This window comes from Penicillium cinerascens, assembly GCF_028974065.1.
Source record: "Penicillium cinerascens strain IBT 15544 chromosome Unknown contig_24_segment0_segment0, whole genome shotgun sequence".
NCBI lineage: Eukaryota > Fungi > Ascomycota > Eurotiomycetes > Eurotiales > Aspergillaceae > Penicillium > Penicillium cinerascens.
The window spans coordinates 670,328-687,481 of record NW_026695290.1 but is presented as its reverse complement, the minus strand read 5'-3'; the positions used below and the strand labels follow the sequence as shown (position 1 = coordinate 687,481).

Sequence of the window (17,154 nt, the reverse complement as noted above, 5' to 3'; positions counted from 1 at the left end):
GTGGATTTCCATTGTCAATTTGTGGGAGAATTCAATTACACATATAATATACACTGCTTTTGCTGCATCCTATAAGGCAGAGAAAATGGCAGAAACATGTTTTCCACATTCGACCCGTTGCTCCATGCTCACATTACGCTTGCCAACCTGGCCCTTGTGTCGAGGCATGATCTGCAGTCGGGCTTCGGTCTCCTGCTGCTTCTTGGACTGTGGAGGCGCCTTGATATGGTTCGGCTTGGAAAGATTGGTTCGCTTGCCAGTGCCCAGCTGGAAGTGCTCGTTACCTCCCCACCAGAACACCTCGTAGCCGAAGTCCTGTGATTTATCTAGCGAGTCCGTCGTCGCTGAGCTCAGGCTGGTCTTGTTATCCAAAATAGCAGCGACATGGGTTGTACCAACGGATATGGTGCGAGGGCGGATCGGTGTCATCTGCTTTGTCTGCTCGTTGTACTCGGCCAGCCCGCTCAGGTCTTTCACCTTCAAAGGTGAATCTTGCAGGTGAATCCACTTGCCCGTTCCAAGAGTGCCCCAAATTCCTCTGCCGCAAGACCATGTATCGACAGTCACATTGCCCAAGTCGCGGACGTCAGCAGCCTCTTCCTCAGGGCCAAGAATCCGCTTGGCATCGACGGTGAAGAAGGTGTTGGCGCCGCCAGCGGCGATGCTGGTAACCTTCGGAGAGTACTTGCGCTTTCGGTAGAGTTGGTTCAGGGCAAAAACGAAGGGAGTGTCCTTGAAAGGAAACTCTGGCTCAAATTCCACTCCTAGTTGCCCGAACGAGTTATCTCCCCAGCCAAAGAGTCGGCCATCCTTCGTCAGCGCAAGAGAGTGATAGTCACCCGCGGCAATTTCGGTCACTTTAGAACCCTTGAGGGCGGTGACTTCATGGCAAGTGTCTGCTGGTCCGCTGGGACGGGTAGACCAGGTCAGGCCAGTCACACCAAGTTGACCAAGGGATGGGTAGTTTTCAGTAGATGAAGCTGCTGTAAAGACACGGCCGTAGCTAGTGACCAAAACGACGTGTTCCAGGCCACCTCGGATAGCTGTTACCCGTTCACCGAGCTTCAAATCAGGATTCAGGATGCGGTAGCTCAGAGAGGACTTTCCGGGCCAGTAAGGCACCCAGGAGCTTTCTCGGGCTTTGGGACCAGTTCTCTGGTCATGCTGGGAGATGGGCAACGAGTAAACATTTCCATCCGAAGCCAGCGCAATGATCCGGCTCTCAGACAAAGTAATCGACGTCAGATTCTTGCCGGTCAGAGTCTTGCATGGCTTGTAGTCGGTCTCTGAGTATCCCTTGCCCCATTGTACCAGATCGCCCTTCTCCGTGATTGCAGCACCGGACTTCTCGTCAACCTTGAAATCTCGCAGCACCTGGCCATCGAAAAACTTGAAGCGCCGGGGGATCTTGATATCTCTGTCTTTCGATTCCGGATCCACCGCTTTATACTCGTTCGAGCCCCATGTGTAGACGGCAGGGCTCTTTAAGCTCCTTTTCTCTTGGATGAACTGAGCTCGGAGATTGTTGACATCGATGACTTCTTTCTTGAACCTGGGATCGCTATCAATCCAAGCTCGCTCCAAGTCGCCGTTGACGTATGAATATCCCAGATATGCTGCAGCACCTGCGAATGCGACTCCAAGGGAGCTGCGAACCCAGTTGGATGAAGGGTTCGACCTCTGTGATTTACCGCTTGCCAGTCGTCGCCATGGCGCATTCAAAGGCTGTTTAATCGCGACGTTCGGTTGGCGAAGGAGGCGTGTAATTTGAGCCGAGGGCCGTCGCACTCGAGTTGCCAGCATTATGGTAGTTGAGGGCTCAACATATGCCCGTGAGCTTCCCGAGAAATCAGAAAATAAGAACTCGAGGAAGCTCATCGTTGCGTCAGATCGAGGCGGAGTCCCCCGGCAGAATGCGGCGCCGTTGAACACCTCTCACTTCGGCTTCATTCACTGTCAACACTTTTCAATTCTCTGGTCTCTGGCAGAGATATGAGCTGGAGACTGACCTAATATCTACATCCTGGGCCCTGACGGCAGCATGCCTTCCACGAAGCAGCAGCGCGCCCGCCGCCAAACCGCGCCATCTGGCCCTCCGCGGAAGCCACCCGCCAACGAAACGCAATCAAGTCTCGCGCCGACACAAGAACATCCCCCTGGCTTTCTCAAATGGAGCATTCCTAGCTGGAACAATGAGCTCGAGTTCTCAGAGTGGCTCAATGGTGTCAAAGATGACCTTGTCGAGGAGAGCTACGACCAATACCAGTACGTGAGGTCTCAACCTGAGAGGACGCTATTGAGACTAATACGGGCGTTTTACCTGAGATAGGAGCTGTCTTGATGAGCTTCAACAATCGAAGGAACACATTGACGAAATTCTGATGAGCAACTTGACTCTACTTGAAGACCTGTCCAGCCTTTCCGAATCCTTCAGATCCGTCGAAACTCAGACCTCGAACTTTGAGAAACAGTGCGAGGGGCTTCTGTCTGCGCAGGAGCGTGACACGAAGCTTGCAAATGGTATTCAGAACAACCTCCACTACTATGACTTCCTAGATCCTGCGTCTCGGAGGCTCAATGCCCCGGGTGCGGGGAACACTGTCCGCGATAAGGAATTCTCCGACATGCTCAGGCGCCTCGACGTGTGCCTGGATTACATGGAAACACATGTGGGTCCTCCGTGGCTTTCATCGGAGACGCGGATCTATATACTGACATTTACTGCAGCCGGAACACAAAGAGGCGGAGGTTTATCGTTCTAGATACAGGCTTCTATTAACGCGCGCCCTTACACTCATCCGAGGAAACTTTGTGACATCTCTCCGAAACATCTACCAAAACGTATCAAAGAAAATCTCAGACCAGCAATTGAATGACACGGCTCTATCGGCCCTTCTCTATGCCAAATTCAGAGTCGGCGCCCCGGAGTTGAAGCAGATCGGAATCGAAATCCAGAAGAGAGCGGTCCCACCTTTGAACCCGGATCAGAACAACGAGGCAGAGTACCAGAGTCTGATGAATGAGCTGCACAGCAATTACTCGGCAACTCGTGCGCGACTGATAATACCACTCGCTCGCAAAAAGCTCAGCGAGATTACGCAGACCCCAAGTTCATCCAAGGACTTGGTCTCGTTCGCTCGGGCGAGTATTAGCTACATCCGTGGTTTGTGTTTGGATGAATACGATCTGTGGGGTGAATGGTTCCATGGACAGGGTGGATTGTATGACTTCCTCGAAACAATCTGTGAGCCTCTATATGACCATCTTCGCCCTCGCATCATCCACGAAACCGACATTCGCAACCTTTGCCAACTCTGCACGTTACTCCAAACCCGCTACTTCTTGGATCCAGAAGATGAGCCAGAGCAGACCGACACGAATCAACTGGATTTTGCCGTCTTGATCCAACCCGCTCTGCAGGATGTTCAGACTCGGCTGGTCTTCCGCGCTCAGGCATTCCTGCGTGACGAAATCGAAAAATACAAGCCTCTTCCGGCCGATATCGATTACCCCATGCACAACAAACAAGTTTCCTTGACTGTGACCGATACTCAAATATCAAGCAAAAAGGATACCTCGGCAGATTCCATGATTGACATGACCAAACCTGGCAAAGAGGGAGATGACGCTGGTGGCACTCCACAAGAGCAGGACGGAAAATGGGACTTTGAGACTCAGACTTCACTGAAGGGGTGGTATCCGACGTTGCGAAAGGCCGTCTGGCTTCTCAGCCGGATCTATCGCCTTGTCAACGTAAGCATCTTCTGCGATTCGGCCGAATTATTCATGCTAACTTTTCCTAATCAAGTCCACTGTCTTCGACGATCTGGCACATCAAGTCGTACATCAAACCACTCTGTCTCTTACCAATGCCTGCACACTCATCTCCGGCAAATCTACCGCAGCCGACGGACAACTCTTCCTCATGAGCCACCTCCTCATTCTGAAGCAACAGATTGTTGCATTCGACATTGAATACGTCGCGCCAGATGTCTCCCTCGACTTCTCGGGTGTTACAAACACATTCTGGGAACTGCGGGAGCGCGGCGGCCTGTTCAACCCACGCAACCTTATGCGCCTAGTCGGCCATGGGCTTATGCCCCGTGTGGTGGAGAACATGCTTGACGCAAAGGTCGAACTGGATGGCCGCCTCCGCACCGTCATCAATGACTTCATCAACGCCTTCGCTGCACGCATGACCGCTTCCCTGCCGACGAAGTTCGTCGACACCCGTAACCTCCACCGCGGAGAACTGGTTCACCCCTCATGCCACACCATCGAGAAGGAGGTCCCCATTCTCCGCAAGATTCTAAACGAATACATCGACGACACCCGCATGAAGGAAACCCTCGTTGGCGCCGTGCAGGATCGCACGATTCAGATTTACGAGGATTTCTTCGAGAAGTACACCTCATCCGAGAAAGGAAAAGGCCATGCTATCAGCAAGAAAGGCAAGGGCCGGGACGATGCCATCTGGGACGTTGAGACATTTGCTGAGTGGTGTGAGGGTGTTTTCCGAGTTGGTGTAGCTGGTCTTCAGTCTGAACAGGTGGACCTGGCTGAGGACGATGATGATCTACTGAGCACGACCTCTTAGGGTTTTATCATTTTCTGCATCTTGTGATCGGAGCATTTTGAGCATAAATACCATAGGAAATAGCGTCGTGTACATGAACGCAGAATATCATTATGGCGTCTTCATAGCACTTGAGTACCAAGGAGCTCAAAAAAATAGATTGAGCAAAGGCTATAGACTATATCGCCGAACCGTCAATTACCGGGACTATACCGGGTCGTATGTACATGAAATGCAAAAACCAATGGACACCGAATGCCGAATCCTTGCAATGCTGAAGGAATGGAAACATTTTGACAGGGGGTATGTATATACGATGCAGACGAGGACAAAACACATGAAAATTCGAATTCAGCCAGAGCAATACTTCCATGGCATGCACGAAAAGAATTGCCGACATCTCAAAGCACATGTTGGATCTTGGCATAAAGCTCGGTGTTGAGGAAATTATAGGTAGGATCCTGTTGACAGAATGGGTGGCCGAGCAAGGTGCCTGCAGTGGGACGTTCGGAAGAATCACTGGTATGGGATTAGTTTCTCATCAATCGAAAGGGAAGGAAATGTAGAACTTACATTGTGAAGCAGTCATACATGAACGCAAGAGCCGCAGGAGTGATGTTCATGGAGACATCATCGGGAATAGGTGGGGCCTGACTGAGACTGCCCAGCTTGAAAATAGCACCGATAGCCTCCTCCCTGCTCCACGGTCGGCGACCAGCGAACATCTCCAAGACCACACAGCCGAGGGACCAGATGTCGACCTTGGCACTATAGCCTTGGCCCTGGGATTGAATGACCTCCGGGGCCATCCAGAATACAGAGCCCTGCATAGAGTTGGACGAGTCGTTGCCGTAGATATCGTCTGTTTTTTTGGAAATTCCAAAGTCGGAAATTTTGCACGTTCCGTCGAGGTCCAATAGAATATTGTCGGCTTTCAGGTCACGGTGGAGAATTCCCATGTCGTGTAGGTAGGCCAATCCTTTGAGAGTTTGCTGTGTCAAAGACTTGACGACGCTCTCTTCGAATTTGCCATGCTTGCGGAGACAGCTTCCAACCGAGCCACCAGAGATATACTCGAGGTAGATGGAGATCGATAGATCACCTCGTTCACAACCGAGGTACTGGACGATGTTGGGATGCTCCAAATGTTGCATCGTGTCGATCTCCTGGTCCAGTGCCGCCACCATTTCCTTGATACGGTCTCTGTCTGCTCCAGCTATTCTCGCGTTGATCTCGACTTGCTTCACAGCTAGAACCTCACCATTATCCGCGTTGATGCCCAGGTACACTCGTCCATATGTTCCTTTGCCGATGAGTTGACCACGAATGATGCGGAAGGTAGCCTGTCGTTGCGGGACGGATCCACTCGGCGGAGTTCTATACTGAGGGATAGGGTCGAGTTGATTGATTCGGCTCCCAGGCTTTGGACTGATTTGCATAATCTTCGCACCAAACATCTTGGTACTCTTTCGGCGCAGAAGATTCCCTGACTGCTGAGGGCCAGCAGAGCCAATACTTTTAGTCCTAACAGCTGCACCCCTGGCCACTTCTCGAATGGATTTTGCTCGCGAAAGACCACCGCCGCCGCGGTCTAGTTGGCGGCGTGCGATAAATCCAGGTTGCGGGCGCACTGTTGACGAATCTCCCCCATAATTTTTGTTTGCATCGCCTTTGGGTGTGGATGCAGACGATGGAGTTGCTTGCTTCTCCTTCGTGCTGGAGTCATTCTCCGCGCCATCCCTGTTATTTGGAGATGGAGGCTCATCCAGATAAGGTGCGTCAAGATCAACGTTCGGGAAGAAGTCATCCAGATTGTTGATGACGCCTTCGACTGGAGGTCTGCTAGCCCAAACGTCTCTAGCAAAGGAATCAGGCCGTATAGGCCTCTCGTCTTCGGGGGTCGCAGATCCACCAAAGGGCCCGGTTGCTGACTCCATGCTGTCAGAAGCACCACCAGCGGAACTTTGAGTCGACGGCCCAGGGAAGCTCTCTCCAGAAGTAGTATTTGGAGAAATGAAACTGACACGACGGGGATTAGCATGACCCGTATTCACAGTGAGACTAGGCTTCTCGGTCTTCTTTTCAGGCTCGGGCACAGGTTCAGTCTTCTGCGCCTTCTTGTTGGCGAGAGGAAGAGCAAAGAGTCCATCGTCAGATTCATCGTCAGACTCAGGATTTGGGTGCGGAGTTCGCTGGAAGGAAACTTCATTCTCTTCGAAATCGAACTCCGGGCCAAACGACTTGCGAGATACTAGACCGGGCCTTGAAGGTTCAGGCGAGACATTCTTTGAAGAAGAGTGAAGATTTCTCGAAGAATCTGGATAATCCACATAATCAGCACATGATCCGATATGGGGCGATTCACTCGTATAGTGGATTGACGTGTTCGGATACTTACCTAATGTTGTCCTGCTCGAAGCGGTTGCTGGCCGATCAGAATCCGAGCCAAAGCTTTCTCGAGTGGCGGAAGAAGGCTGCGATGAAATCTGTACTGAAGGGGCCGGTGTGCCAATGGCACTTGTCATCCGACCCATACTGGTAATCATAGCTCCCAATCCGTGGGTCTGAATAGTCCCTGAAGACCCTGAACGGCTACCACGCTCGCTACGCTCGCTAGGAGCTTTTCTGAGAGAATTGATCTTGGTGAGCGTGTTGGACTCAATTGGAGCGGTTGGCGGTTTTCGCAATGGCACCAGAGTTTCTGCCTTCTCCTTCTCGTATGGCGAAATGCGAGGAGAGTCAAAGTCGATAACCCCTTCACGTCTATAGCCATTTTCGCTGTAAGTGTCTTTCCGGGATTGTTGTATGGACGGAGGTTGACGGGAAATGTTGTTCTCCTTTTGCTTCCGATCAATCTCACGGAGGTGAGCTTCATGGCGTGTAAGCAGATCGGCTTTTTCAGGGTCCAGTACTTGGTTGGAGTCTTGAGAGCCAGCCGGAAGTGTTTTTTGGGCCGAGGCCTTCAGTGTTGACTGTCGGGAGCTTAACAACGGCGAGCCTGGTTTTGTGTGAGTTTGCGGAGAAATTCTATCAAGGGCATCTTGATCCAGCGGCTTGCGAATAATTGGAGCATGCGTCGTGGCAGTGGGAGACAGGGTCGGCTTGTCTCCTGGAATGGAAACCCCAAGGCCGTTGAAAGTCGGAATATTAGGAAGTGTTGGGTGGGCGAGAACCCCTTTAACGAATAGTTTCAAGGAGCCATAAGCATCAGACCTATTTCGGCGGGAAATCTCTAAGTTTGTGTCGTTCAAAGGGTCTTGATGGTCAGTCTGTCCAGGCTCTGTCAGGAAGATCTGGGCACTGGACCAATCAGACAAGCCTAGTTTCTGGCATATCCCTGAGCGTAGGCTCTCAACAGATTCCATATCAGAAACATCAATCAGACGGTACTGGATGCCATCCATGGTAGCGAAAACCCATTTCTTTGTCTTCGTCGTAGTTGCCGAGGACGGGCGGTCGCCTAGTGACATGTCACTGGAATTAAACCTGGGCTTTGAGTATGGAAGATACTGGCCATTCGAGCGAGGCTCGGGACTTGGTGGTGAGTCCGGATGGCTCTCTTCTGGAGATGGGTGACTCGAATCATTTCTGACCTGCTTTCTCCTGCTGAAGATGTTTGAAAGAATCCCTTTGCTGTGATCTCTCGAGTACGAGGAATTTTCTCCGCTCCAAGGCCGACCATGTGGATCTGAAGGTGATGGGCGTGCATTGTCTTGGCCTTGTCGACGACTATCATAATAGCGGCCAACTGCCGAGGAAGCACCGCGTCCGGCACCAGGGATCGAATCCGTGCTGTTTCCACGAGAATGGTCGTATCTCAAGGTCAAATCTCCAGTTGAAGAAGATGCGAGCCCTCCAGATGAGGGCGACACATACTGCGTAGCTGGACTACCACTCTTCGGACTATCTTGGGCCCGAAATCCTGCGCTTGGAAGCGTTCCGGCGTCACTGGATTGCGAGGGACTTTGTCTGCGGTGATCATTGGTAGACGCCAAAGCATTTCGTGAGTACTCTGACCGCAGCCAGGACGGAAACTCCCGAGAAGGAGAATTGAACATTGGCGAGTCATGGCCGCTGGGGACAGGCATGGTGACGGAACGTTTTTCAGTGGGTTGCTTGTGGCCCTGGCCGGAAGAACCCTGTAATTCAGCTAGCTGATTCGCGCTGATATCGCTCACTCCGCCAGACGGACCAGCCGAGCGGGGTTCAGGGAAATGCGTGGAATAATATCCAGTCCCACTTTCAGCAGATGTGGGAACTAAAGCTGGCGGTTCTCCGCGCATCGGCGTAGAAATAGCAGTGTCTGGGCCACCATCGTGAATCTGACGGATCAGCTTGCGCATACGCAAGCCCTCTTCGCGTTCGCGGGTTGAGTCCCATCCAGTGCCGCTCCGCGAGCACTCTTTGGATAGCTGAGGGTAGACAACCTGATGCATTTTCCCCAGGTTTCCTCGCCCACCGGACGCTAGACCGAGCTCAAGGAAATCGCCTCCTTGGATCTCCAAAGACTTGAAAGTTTCTTGCCAGTCCCTAGAGAATCCATTCCGTGCCAGCCAGAGCAGGACTCGGTCGAGCGGCCATTGAACGCCGGCCTCATTAAGAGTCAATCCGCCCAACGACGTACCGCTGTTGTTATGACGATGGCTGGGCGACTTGGTGAGATCTATGCCCTGGCCTGCACTTTGCGATGGGTTGTCATTCGTCACAAGCTCATGCACATTGTTGTGGAGAGCGTAAGGCAGAGCTGTGCGACCCCCTGGAGTTTGCGGATTGTATGTTCCATCAGTGGGGGGAATCTCGTATGCCTGATTGGCTGCTGGTCGATAGGCATCGTATGGAACTCTTCCATGAGACTCGAGCAATGGCGGGATGCCGACGCCGATCGTATCATGGCCGGGAATATATGTCGCAGAGGTGAGAGGTTCAGAACCCACAGACAAAGGAGCCATCGGACGGTATGGTTGATGCTGGCTCGGGGGCAAAGGAGGTGGTGGAGGTAAATAGCCGGGGGTCATTGCCTGTCGGCCCCAAGATTGCTGCTGCCATTGCGTCGGAGCTCCATAGCCTGTTCCTGGCGGTGGACCAGGTGGTGGCGGGGGTACAATAGTCTGAAGTTGCGCTGGCGGGCGTGGAGGTGGCGGAGGGAGGTTCATGGGATGGGACTGAGCGGTCGGGGGTCCCGGGAGATACTGTTGCCTCTGTCCGTCCATTCTGAGTGATGAGCAGCAGGACTTTCGGAGTCGCGATCACGAGGCCGCTGTCGGGGAGAAGAGGCCGGGTATGGTTGTCTCCAAAAGAGTCCGCATTACACTCGTGTCAACCCGGTTTCGAGAGAAAATTTCTGATGAAAAGATAGCAGAAAGGCGGTCTAGTCTCGATGTCGAATTCAGATCGTGATATCGACAGGTTTGGCTGCGAAGGGATTCAAACGGGCTGGGTGAACATGATCAATGTCGGTGACGCCGAATCCTTATCGCAGGCGCTGGGAGTCGCTTGGCGAGGAAAGGGGCAGCTATATGCACCCGGCCGAGCAACCGCCAGCGGAGAAAGGGCTGGGCTCGGGGCTATACTGTAGAAGACTACCGTCAGCAATCGGTAACGAGATGCGAGGGCGATCCGCCGTAGAAATGGGGGAATCCAAGCGACGGGAGGGAAGACTCCAGCCATGCGCTCCTTGCGTCGGAGAATTAATCGCCAACCGCGTCGAACAAAGACACTCACCGAAGGCGCAAAAAATCCTGCAGGGATGAGATGAAAGTTATTGTTGAGAAGAAACAAAGCTGCAAGTTTGATCATCAGCCCTGGACGGATCGTCACGTGGATCCGCTTTTCGGTGGAGTCGTGAGTTTTCTATTTGTTTGTTTTCGACATGGATGTGACTCCGGTACCTATAGTCGTCCACAAAGTAATAATTGAGAGTAGTACTGACGGTATAGGAGTACGACGAAGACCTTGTGGGGAGAAACCCCCTTACGAAGCAGGCAGGTGTCATATTGGACCCCTGCCCCATTCACGACCGACTCGGCCTTCTCCATCAGTGTCTCAGATTGACTAGTGGCGCCAGCTGCAGCTGCTCTGAATGTTACCCAATCTAGCTAGCGCCACTGTAGCGGTACGCAAGCTCCGTTGGTTTCAGTTTAGAAATTCATTTGATATCGAGACTAGGGGAGTGGATTTCGCCTCAGATCGCTCGAAGCAAATTAAGCACTCCTGATTAAAACTTTACACCGATCGTAACAACGTAAATGATGAGAGGAGATCGTCAATCCGTTAAATGAATCCCCTATTCGTTGCGCTTGGCCGCAGCCTCAGCGGTCACCTTGAGAGCAGATGGGGCGTCGTCTCGCGGCATGTACAGCTCAACAAGCTAAATAAAAGAGATTAGCCCAGTTCATGCCATCAGTGGGAAGCCTAAACTTACTCGAAGCTTATCAGAAGTGCAGAAATCCTGGTCGGCAAATAGCTTGTTCAGCTCATCCCGAGTCTTCACCCGGTAGCCCTTGTATCCATCCTGGCCACCGAATACCTTAGGGACGTTGTAGAAGTCCCAGGTTTGAATATCGTTGTAACTCGCATCCCAGCCGTGGATGTAGCGTTCGATGGTGTAGCCTTCGTTGCAGATCACAAAACTAAGACAATTAATATGAGCACGTCACACTTTATCGCGGAATATGTTGTTGTGAACAAACTTACACAATAGGACTCAACTTGTTCCGTAGAATCGTGCTTAGTTCCTGGACTGTCAATTGAATGCTGCCATCTCCGATGAAGAGAATAGTGCGGCGGTTGTTTTGCTCCTTCGCAGCTAGTGCGGCGCCCTGGCAAGATCCGAGCGAATAGCCAATACTGCCCCAGAGGACCTGGCTGATTGCAGTCACATTTGCGGGGAATCGAGTGTCCCAGATACCAAAGTTGGCCGTACCTGTTTCGGTCATGATGATGTCCTTCTCCTTCAGCCACTGCCCAACGGTAGGCCACAGCCAATCATGGGTAATGGTCTGGCTGGTTGAGTTCTTCTCACTATCGGGGAGAAGATTCGTGAGAGAGGGTGCGGGGGCGGCATTCACTTTGCCCAACTTCTGGACAACCTTTCGCAGAACGCCCTTCATGTTGGTGTCGGGATACTCGGAATACCGCACACGCACATACGTGCTGTGGAAATCAACGGTGTTCAGCTGTCCGATGCGATAAGTGAATCCGGTCGTGTTGAAGTCCGACTTGATTGCACCAATGCTGAGAATGAGATCCGAGGACTCAACCGCATCTCTCACACCGGGCTGCGAGCCGCTGCCGGCATATACACCACCGAAATTCTTGTATGTCTCATTCACTGCACCTTTGCCCATCGGTGTGACAAATGTGGGCAGTTTGGAAGCCTCCACCAAGTCACGAACCTCCTCCAGAGCGCGGTGTCGAATGGCGCAGGCATCGACCAGAATAACAGGGTTTTTGGCGGCATGAAGATACTTCAAAACCACATCCACAACGTAATCCTCCTTCTCCGGGTCATTTTCAGGTAGAGATAGGTCAATCGGCTGCTTCAGACGATCGCCATCGACCTTTGCAACGACGATATCAGTCGGGAGAGTCACATAGACCGGACGACTTCGGATCCAGCATTGGCGGATGGCGCTGTCAATTTGAGTCGCTGCGTCGTGGGGGTCATTGAGTCGAGCAGTGTAGCAAGAGATGCCCGAGTTCATCTCGGTGAACACGTTGAAATCGCCATTTCCGAGGGTATGGTGGAGTAGCATCCCATCCTTCTGCGACTTGGTGGTCGGCTGGCCCACGATGTGAACGACCGGGACGAATTCGGAGTATGCGCCTGCAATGGCATTGATGGCCGAAAGCTCCCCTACACCGAAGGTGGTGATGAGGGCGCTGATTCCTTTCACACGAGCATAGCCATCGGCCGCATAACCTATCCATGGTCTGTTAGAACTCAAGTCCAGTGGCTTTCTGGGGTTCGGCTTGAAACCATACCTGCGTTGAGCTCATTGCAATTACCTACCCAGTGCAGCCCGCACTTGGGCAGATAATCCAAGGCAGAGAGGTTGTAGTCACCAGGTACACCGTGGACGGCACGGATACCGACCTCATGCAGACGCCTGAAAAGGTATTCGGCCACGTCCATGGGATTCTTAAGCTCCCTTGTAGCAATGTCGGTAGATGCCATAGCTGTTGGTGATGGGAGGGGAATGGGTGGGAAGGTGGGATGTAGAAGGAGATGGAGTGGGGTGAGGAGAGTGAGCAGCAAAGGCACCTTTGTACAAAGGTGATACGGAGCAGTCGGAAGGTGCCAGGCCGAGGAAAACAAGGCACTTCGGGATACTGTTTTGGCCGGTTCGTCGGAAGCTCTCGAATTCGTGAACGGGAGACCCATTAATCTACGTCATGATTGGACCGTTGATGTCATGCCACTCAGCAAATTGTATCACGGTGACCGTACAACCGCGCCAAAGGGGGCAATTGTTAGGACCTGCCCATCTACCAATAATGGATCGAGCCAATCTAAAATCGAAAGGCCCTGAAAAGTATCGAAATGAAAAGTAAACATCGCGATAAGTTTTGGGCAAGGTGAAGCTCTCGCGATCCACTTGCGGCCCGCTAAACCCAACGAGGGGGCTGATCACACAAAACTCAGCTTCACCCCCACTCGGTCCTGTCTCTTATCGGCCACCTGAGCTTTATCAACCATCTCAGGCTTAATGATGGGCGGATCCGGCAAACGCAGTATGCCGGGCAAATCGAATGGCATGAAGCGTAGAAAGGTACGCCTTCTCCAGCGGGAGCTCCACAAGGGTTATCCCTCGCCTCGTTCTGGGGAACTAAACGGATGCACAGGACGGCAAGGCTATGTATAAGCAGCCTAGCAGCCGAGTCGGCATGGAGAGCGGGGACTCGGGTGTATTTGTGACCTGCGACATGGGCCGGGAGAGCAAATGTATCAGAGAGGCCGTCGATATCTTCTCTCATGTCGGTCCCAACTCGAATTGGAATGGTCCTTATCAACGCAATTGCTAACTCGTCATCTCAGGCCATTGAGTCTTCCGGTGAATTGAAGACCGAGGAGGATTCGGACGAGGACTCGGATGATGGCGACATCGAGGCCCAGATCCAAAGGGAGCTTGCCGGCTTACAGCCTAGCAAGGATAAGAAACACCCATTTCAAGGAATGCAGTTGGAGATGCCCTGCGGTTCGTTTACCGTCTCGGCGCTTTGGCCGATGCTCTGGCCTTTCATCGGGTCTTTCGAGGGCCGTGCTAACTCCCCGCAGTCACATTCGTGCGACTCGACAAGTCGATCGACCCCGTCTCGCTGGTCCACCGTTTGTGCTCCGAAGCACATGCCAATCCAAACACCAAAAACAGCCGATGGATTAAGCGCATGACCCCGGTCTCTACCCTCAGAAAGACTCTAAGTGTGGACCTAGAAGCCTTCGCAAAGGAGATTCTCAAGCCGCACTTCCATTCTGGGGGCCCGCCGAAGAAGGTATGTGTCCCCTTTGCCGTCATGGCTTCTCACCATCCCAGCCACATGTCCGATCTTGCATTTCGCTTGGATAATCACGAGGCTTTTACTTGGCATTGATGATCTGACATTCGCAGTACGCTATTCGACCGACGATTCGAGGCAATAACAAATTCAAACGAGACGAGGTCATCAAGACTGTTGCTGACGCCGTCGGTCCCGAACATCCGGTGGACCTGAAGAATTACGACTTGATGATTCTGGTAGACGTCGTGCAGGTGAGTCTCGGAGCTACGGCCTTTTAAATCCCCACATGGAAGCTGATGCTCGCGTGACAGAATGTGATCGGAATGAGTGTAGTGGGCGGTGACTACGACCTGCTGAAACGGTATAATTTGGCCGAGATCTACGATCCGGCGAAACCGGCGGCGGATCAGGCCGCAGAAGCTAAGTCTTAGCGCTAGGCGGCGCATCAACGGGCCAATGGCGGGGACATGTTGTCACCTCGCTTCAAGCCTCCATTGTCGGAACAACGATGACGAGCCCACGCTACTGTATTACTGAGGTGGCCGTGCATAAGAAGATTGCGCACCCGGCGCTAGATCCAATTCCAGGAACGACTTCATGCAGCCACCAGGCCTCCCAGAATATTTGTTTATCAGTACATCAGAAATAATTCGGATTACTTCCCGTCACACGCAAAAAGAAGACAAGAACAAAATTTCTCTCGAATGCGAGCCTGGACCTTTACTGCCGATCAGCGGCTCGGGACTTACACCGGCAGTTCCGTGGATCTGGATCAGATGGACAGGGATGGCCAGTACATATAGAGAGAGAAAGAGCTTCGGGTCCGAGTCGAGTCGCTCCATTGTTTCAGGTCTGAAACCCAATTGGAGCAATCGGAAGCGAGGACCCTGATAAGCGGGGGTACCCTAGCGATGAGAATTGAATTCAAAACGGAGTCAACACAGAATTAGGGTGATGACAGCGACATGAAGAACATTCCTCGCGTTCCAAGACCCGCACGGGGGGATCCACGGCTGGTTATTCGGCAAGCGGCCCTTCTGATTGGCGGTGGCCCGGTGCTCGGATGCCCGCGATGCTCAACGCGGGATCCTTACGCGAGTGGTAACATCGGCTTTCTTTCTGGTCTTTTAAAGCTGGAGCCTGATCATTTTTTCTACCGATCTCCAACCCTACTTCATAGTATTCGCTGGCTATACCTGGATGACGGCCGAACCGAAGCTCCACGGCCCCATATCTCGCGTAGTCAAACCTACTGTATGTCATGTCATGGCGTTGCTTTCCCAGGCCCGTGGCCGCCTGCTCTGCCAAGCTTGTGATTTGATTTGATGGTTGCATGGGCATTGCAGCGATGGCGGTGTGGTGGCCCCTCGTTGCTTCTGTCTGATGGAGACCACGGTGGGTTTCTTTTCCGTTGGAACGTGCCCAAACTCCATAATCCTTCCCTAAAAGGATAAGATTATTGTAGAACCGTTCCCTTGGAGTATGAAGGCTGGTCTTTGAATAGCAGTAGCTCCGAACTCCTTTTTCTCCTTTCGGCTTGTCACCTTGATACATATCAGAATGCATCGCTCCGATGTCTCGACTTACCTACCCTCTTGTCTCCCGAAATGGGCCCAAAATGCATTTCACTCCACGCGGCACACATTCGTCTGATTCAGATGAACCCCAGAGACTGGATGCTGTACTGTCGTTGCTATTTCCCTCGACCGTCCGTGTGCAACGCTCGCGGAATATTCTCGGCCACGTCCATTCCCTGCGCCTTCTAACTCTCTCAAATGGGGTCCGCTTGCTTCTCAAAGGATCTCCTTTCCCTGGCACTCCTCTTTTGCGACAGGAAAGGTACTTTCTCGAGACTGAAGCGCGCTTTCTGGCTCTTCTTGGACAAAGTGCGAATCCATGCATCCCACAGCTGTATCATTTTGATCCTCTCGGAAGGCTTCTGGGTTCTGCCTACTTGATACGACAATATGTGAAAGGAACGAGTTTGTTGGAGATGGAAAACCAACTTACCACTCGACAACGAAATGACATTGACCGCCACCTGGGCTTTCTAGCCAGCACGATTGGACAAAATGTGGCCCCTGGATTTGGCTCATTGCAACAAGTCGCCGCCGGAGCTGGGAAACGTTCCTGGCGCGAGTCTTTCTGTGGTCTTTTCGAGAGCGTGCTGCGCGATGCAGAGGACATGTTCATCCATCTTCCGTACGCTGAGATCCGCCACGAACTCGGTCGCCTGGCATCAGCCCTCGAGGAAGTAACTTTACCGCGTCTGGTGGTTGCAAGCTTCGGTCGGTCCTCGCATGTCTTGCTGGACGAGACGTCGAAGCAAGTTTCTGGAATAGTCGACTTTAGCAGCGCCTTTTGGGGCGATATGCTGATGGCGGAACTATTTAAGAACCCGAGCACTGCCGTGTTGGAGGGAGCAGGAATGCCCTTGACCAGGACGAAGATGGAGGATATCCGATTATTGATGTACCTTTTCCCCACCCATTTTTCCTGCTCTCAGGATTCTCCTTGCTGATCTATTCATCTTCACCAGGTACGCATGCTATCGGTTGGTTTCTCAAATTACTGTACAATACTATCGAACTCGAGATGAAACGAAAGAATTTGATGCACGACGACGACTGACCGCGACAATCGCACACATGATCGCGTTGGAGGCGATATAAATACAGGATTAAGCTTTTTGCATGTTCGGGCAAGATGATACACTTGGATTCATATAGATTTTTTGCATTGTCTTTTAGGTTCGAGGCGTGAAGATTGTTCCGGGGCCCCATATATAGTTCAGCATGTGATTTAACGTTGAAAGCGATCATTTTCATGTCAAATTCGCTCGGATAAGATGGAATAAAAGATAGAAGGGCTCTTAGGATAGACTCAACAGATTAACTTTATCAACGTTGTCCAAACGCAACAGAGAACACCAATAACGTACGCAGACGATCCCAAGAACCCCTCGTACATAGGGCGGGAAGCGGGGCAGATCCGTTTAGCTTTAGCCTCTCCGCCATGTCGTCAGCTGGCGAACATTCCCCGAGCTCCACCACTTTTTTCCCCTTCCTCCTGCAACATAA

General features: G+C 52.2%; 6 protein-coding genes across 6 annotated transcripts; 3 read left to right on the top strand and 3 right to left on the bottom strand.

Annotated features, from left to right (window-relative positions):
- Positions 1-69: 69 nt before the first annotated feature.
- On the bottom strand, positions 70-1,803 carry N7498_003335 (uncharacterized protein; the record flags this gene model as incomplete). The annotated part of the gene is made up of 1 exon (XM_058450397.1): positions 70-1,803. One exon carries the CDS (start codon positions 1,801-1,803, stop codon positions 70-72), a length of 1,734 nt encoding a protein of 577 aa, XP_058309859.1.
- A 238-nt stretch (positions 1,804-2,041) lies between these two features.
- N7498_003334 (Golgi transport complex subunit COG3) lies at positions 2,042-4,597 on the top strand (the record flags this gene model as incomplete). Its single annotated transcript, XM_058450396.1, has 4 exons — positions 2,042-2,265; positions 2,330-2,669; positions 2,728-3,753; positions 3,809-4,597. The coding sequence occupies 4 exons, from the start codon at positions 2,042-2,044 to the stop codon at positions 4,595-4,597; spliced, it is 2,379 nt and encodes a 792-aa protein (XP_058309858.1).
- Positions 4,598-4,977: 380 nt separating this feature from the next.
- On the bottom strand, positions 4,978-9,786 carry bck1 (uncharacterized protein; the record flags this gene model as incomplete). The annotated part of the gene is made up of 2 exons (XM_058450395.1): positions 4,978-5,095; positions 5,150-9,786. The coding sequence occupies 2 exons, from the start codon at positions 9,784-9,786 to the stop codon at positions 4,978-4,980; spliced, it is 4,755 nt and encodes a 1,584-aa protein (XP_058309857.1).
- A 1,073-nt stretch (positions 9,787-10,859) lies between these two features.
- Positions 10,860-12,752, bottom strand: N7498_003332 (alpha-keto acid decarboxylase family protein; the record flags this gene model as incomplete). Its single annotated transcript, XM_058450394.1, has 4 exons — positions 10,860-10,943; positions 10,998-11,205; positions 11,270-12,497; positions 12,560-12,752. The coding sequence occupies 4 exons, from the start codon at positions 12,750-12,752 to the stop codon at positions 10,860-10,862; spliced, it is 1,713 nt and encodes a 570-aa protein (XP_058309856.1).
- Positions 12,753-13,284: 532 nt separating this feature from the next.
- On the top strand, positions 13,285-14,505 carry N7498_003331 (THUMP domain-containing protein; the record flags this gene model as incomplete). Its single annotated transcript, XM_058450393.1, has 6 exons — positions 13,285-13,347; positions 13,421-13,552; positions 13,614-13,773; positions 13,854-14,068; positions 14,185-14,325; positions 14,386-14,505. 6 exons carry the CDS (start codon positions 13,285-13,287, stop codon positions 14,503-14,505), a joined length of 831 nt encoding a protein of 276 aa, XP_058309855.1.
- Positions 14,506-15,647: 1,142 nt separating this feature from the next.
- Positions 15,648-16,746, top strand: N7498_003330 (phosphotransferase family protein; the record flags this gene model as incomplete). Its single annotated transcript, XM_058450392.1, has 2 exons — positions 15,648-16,546; positions 16,614-16,746. 2 exons carry the CDS (start codon positions 15,648-15,650, stop codon positions 16,744-16,746), a joined length of 1,032 nt encoding a protein of 343 aa, XP_058309854.1.
- Positions 16,747-17,154: the final 408 nt, after the last annotated feature.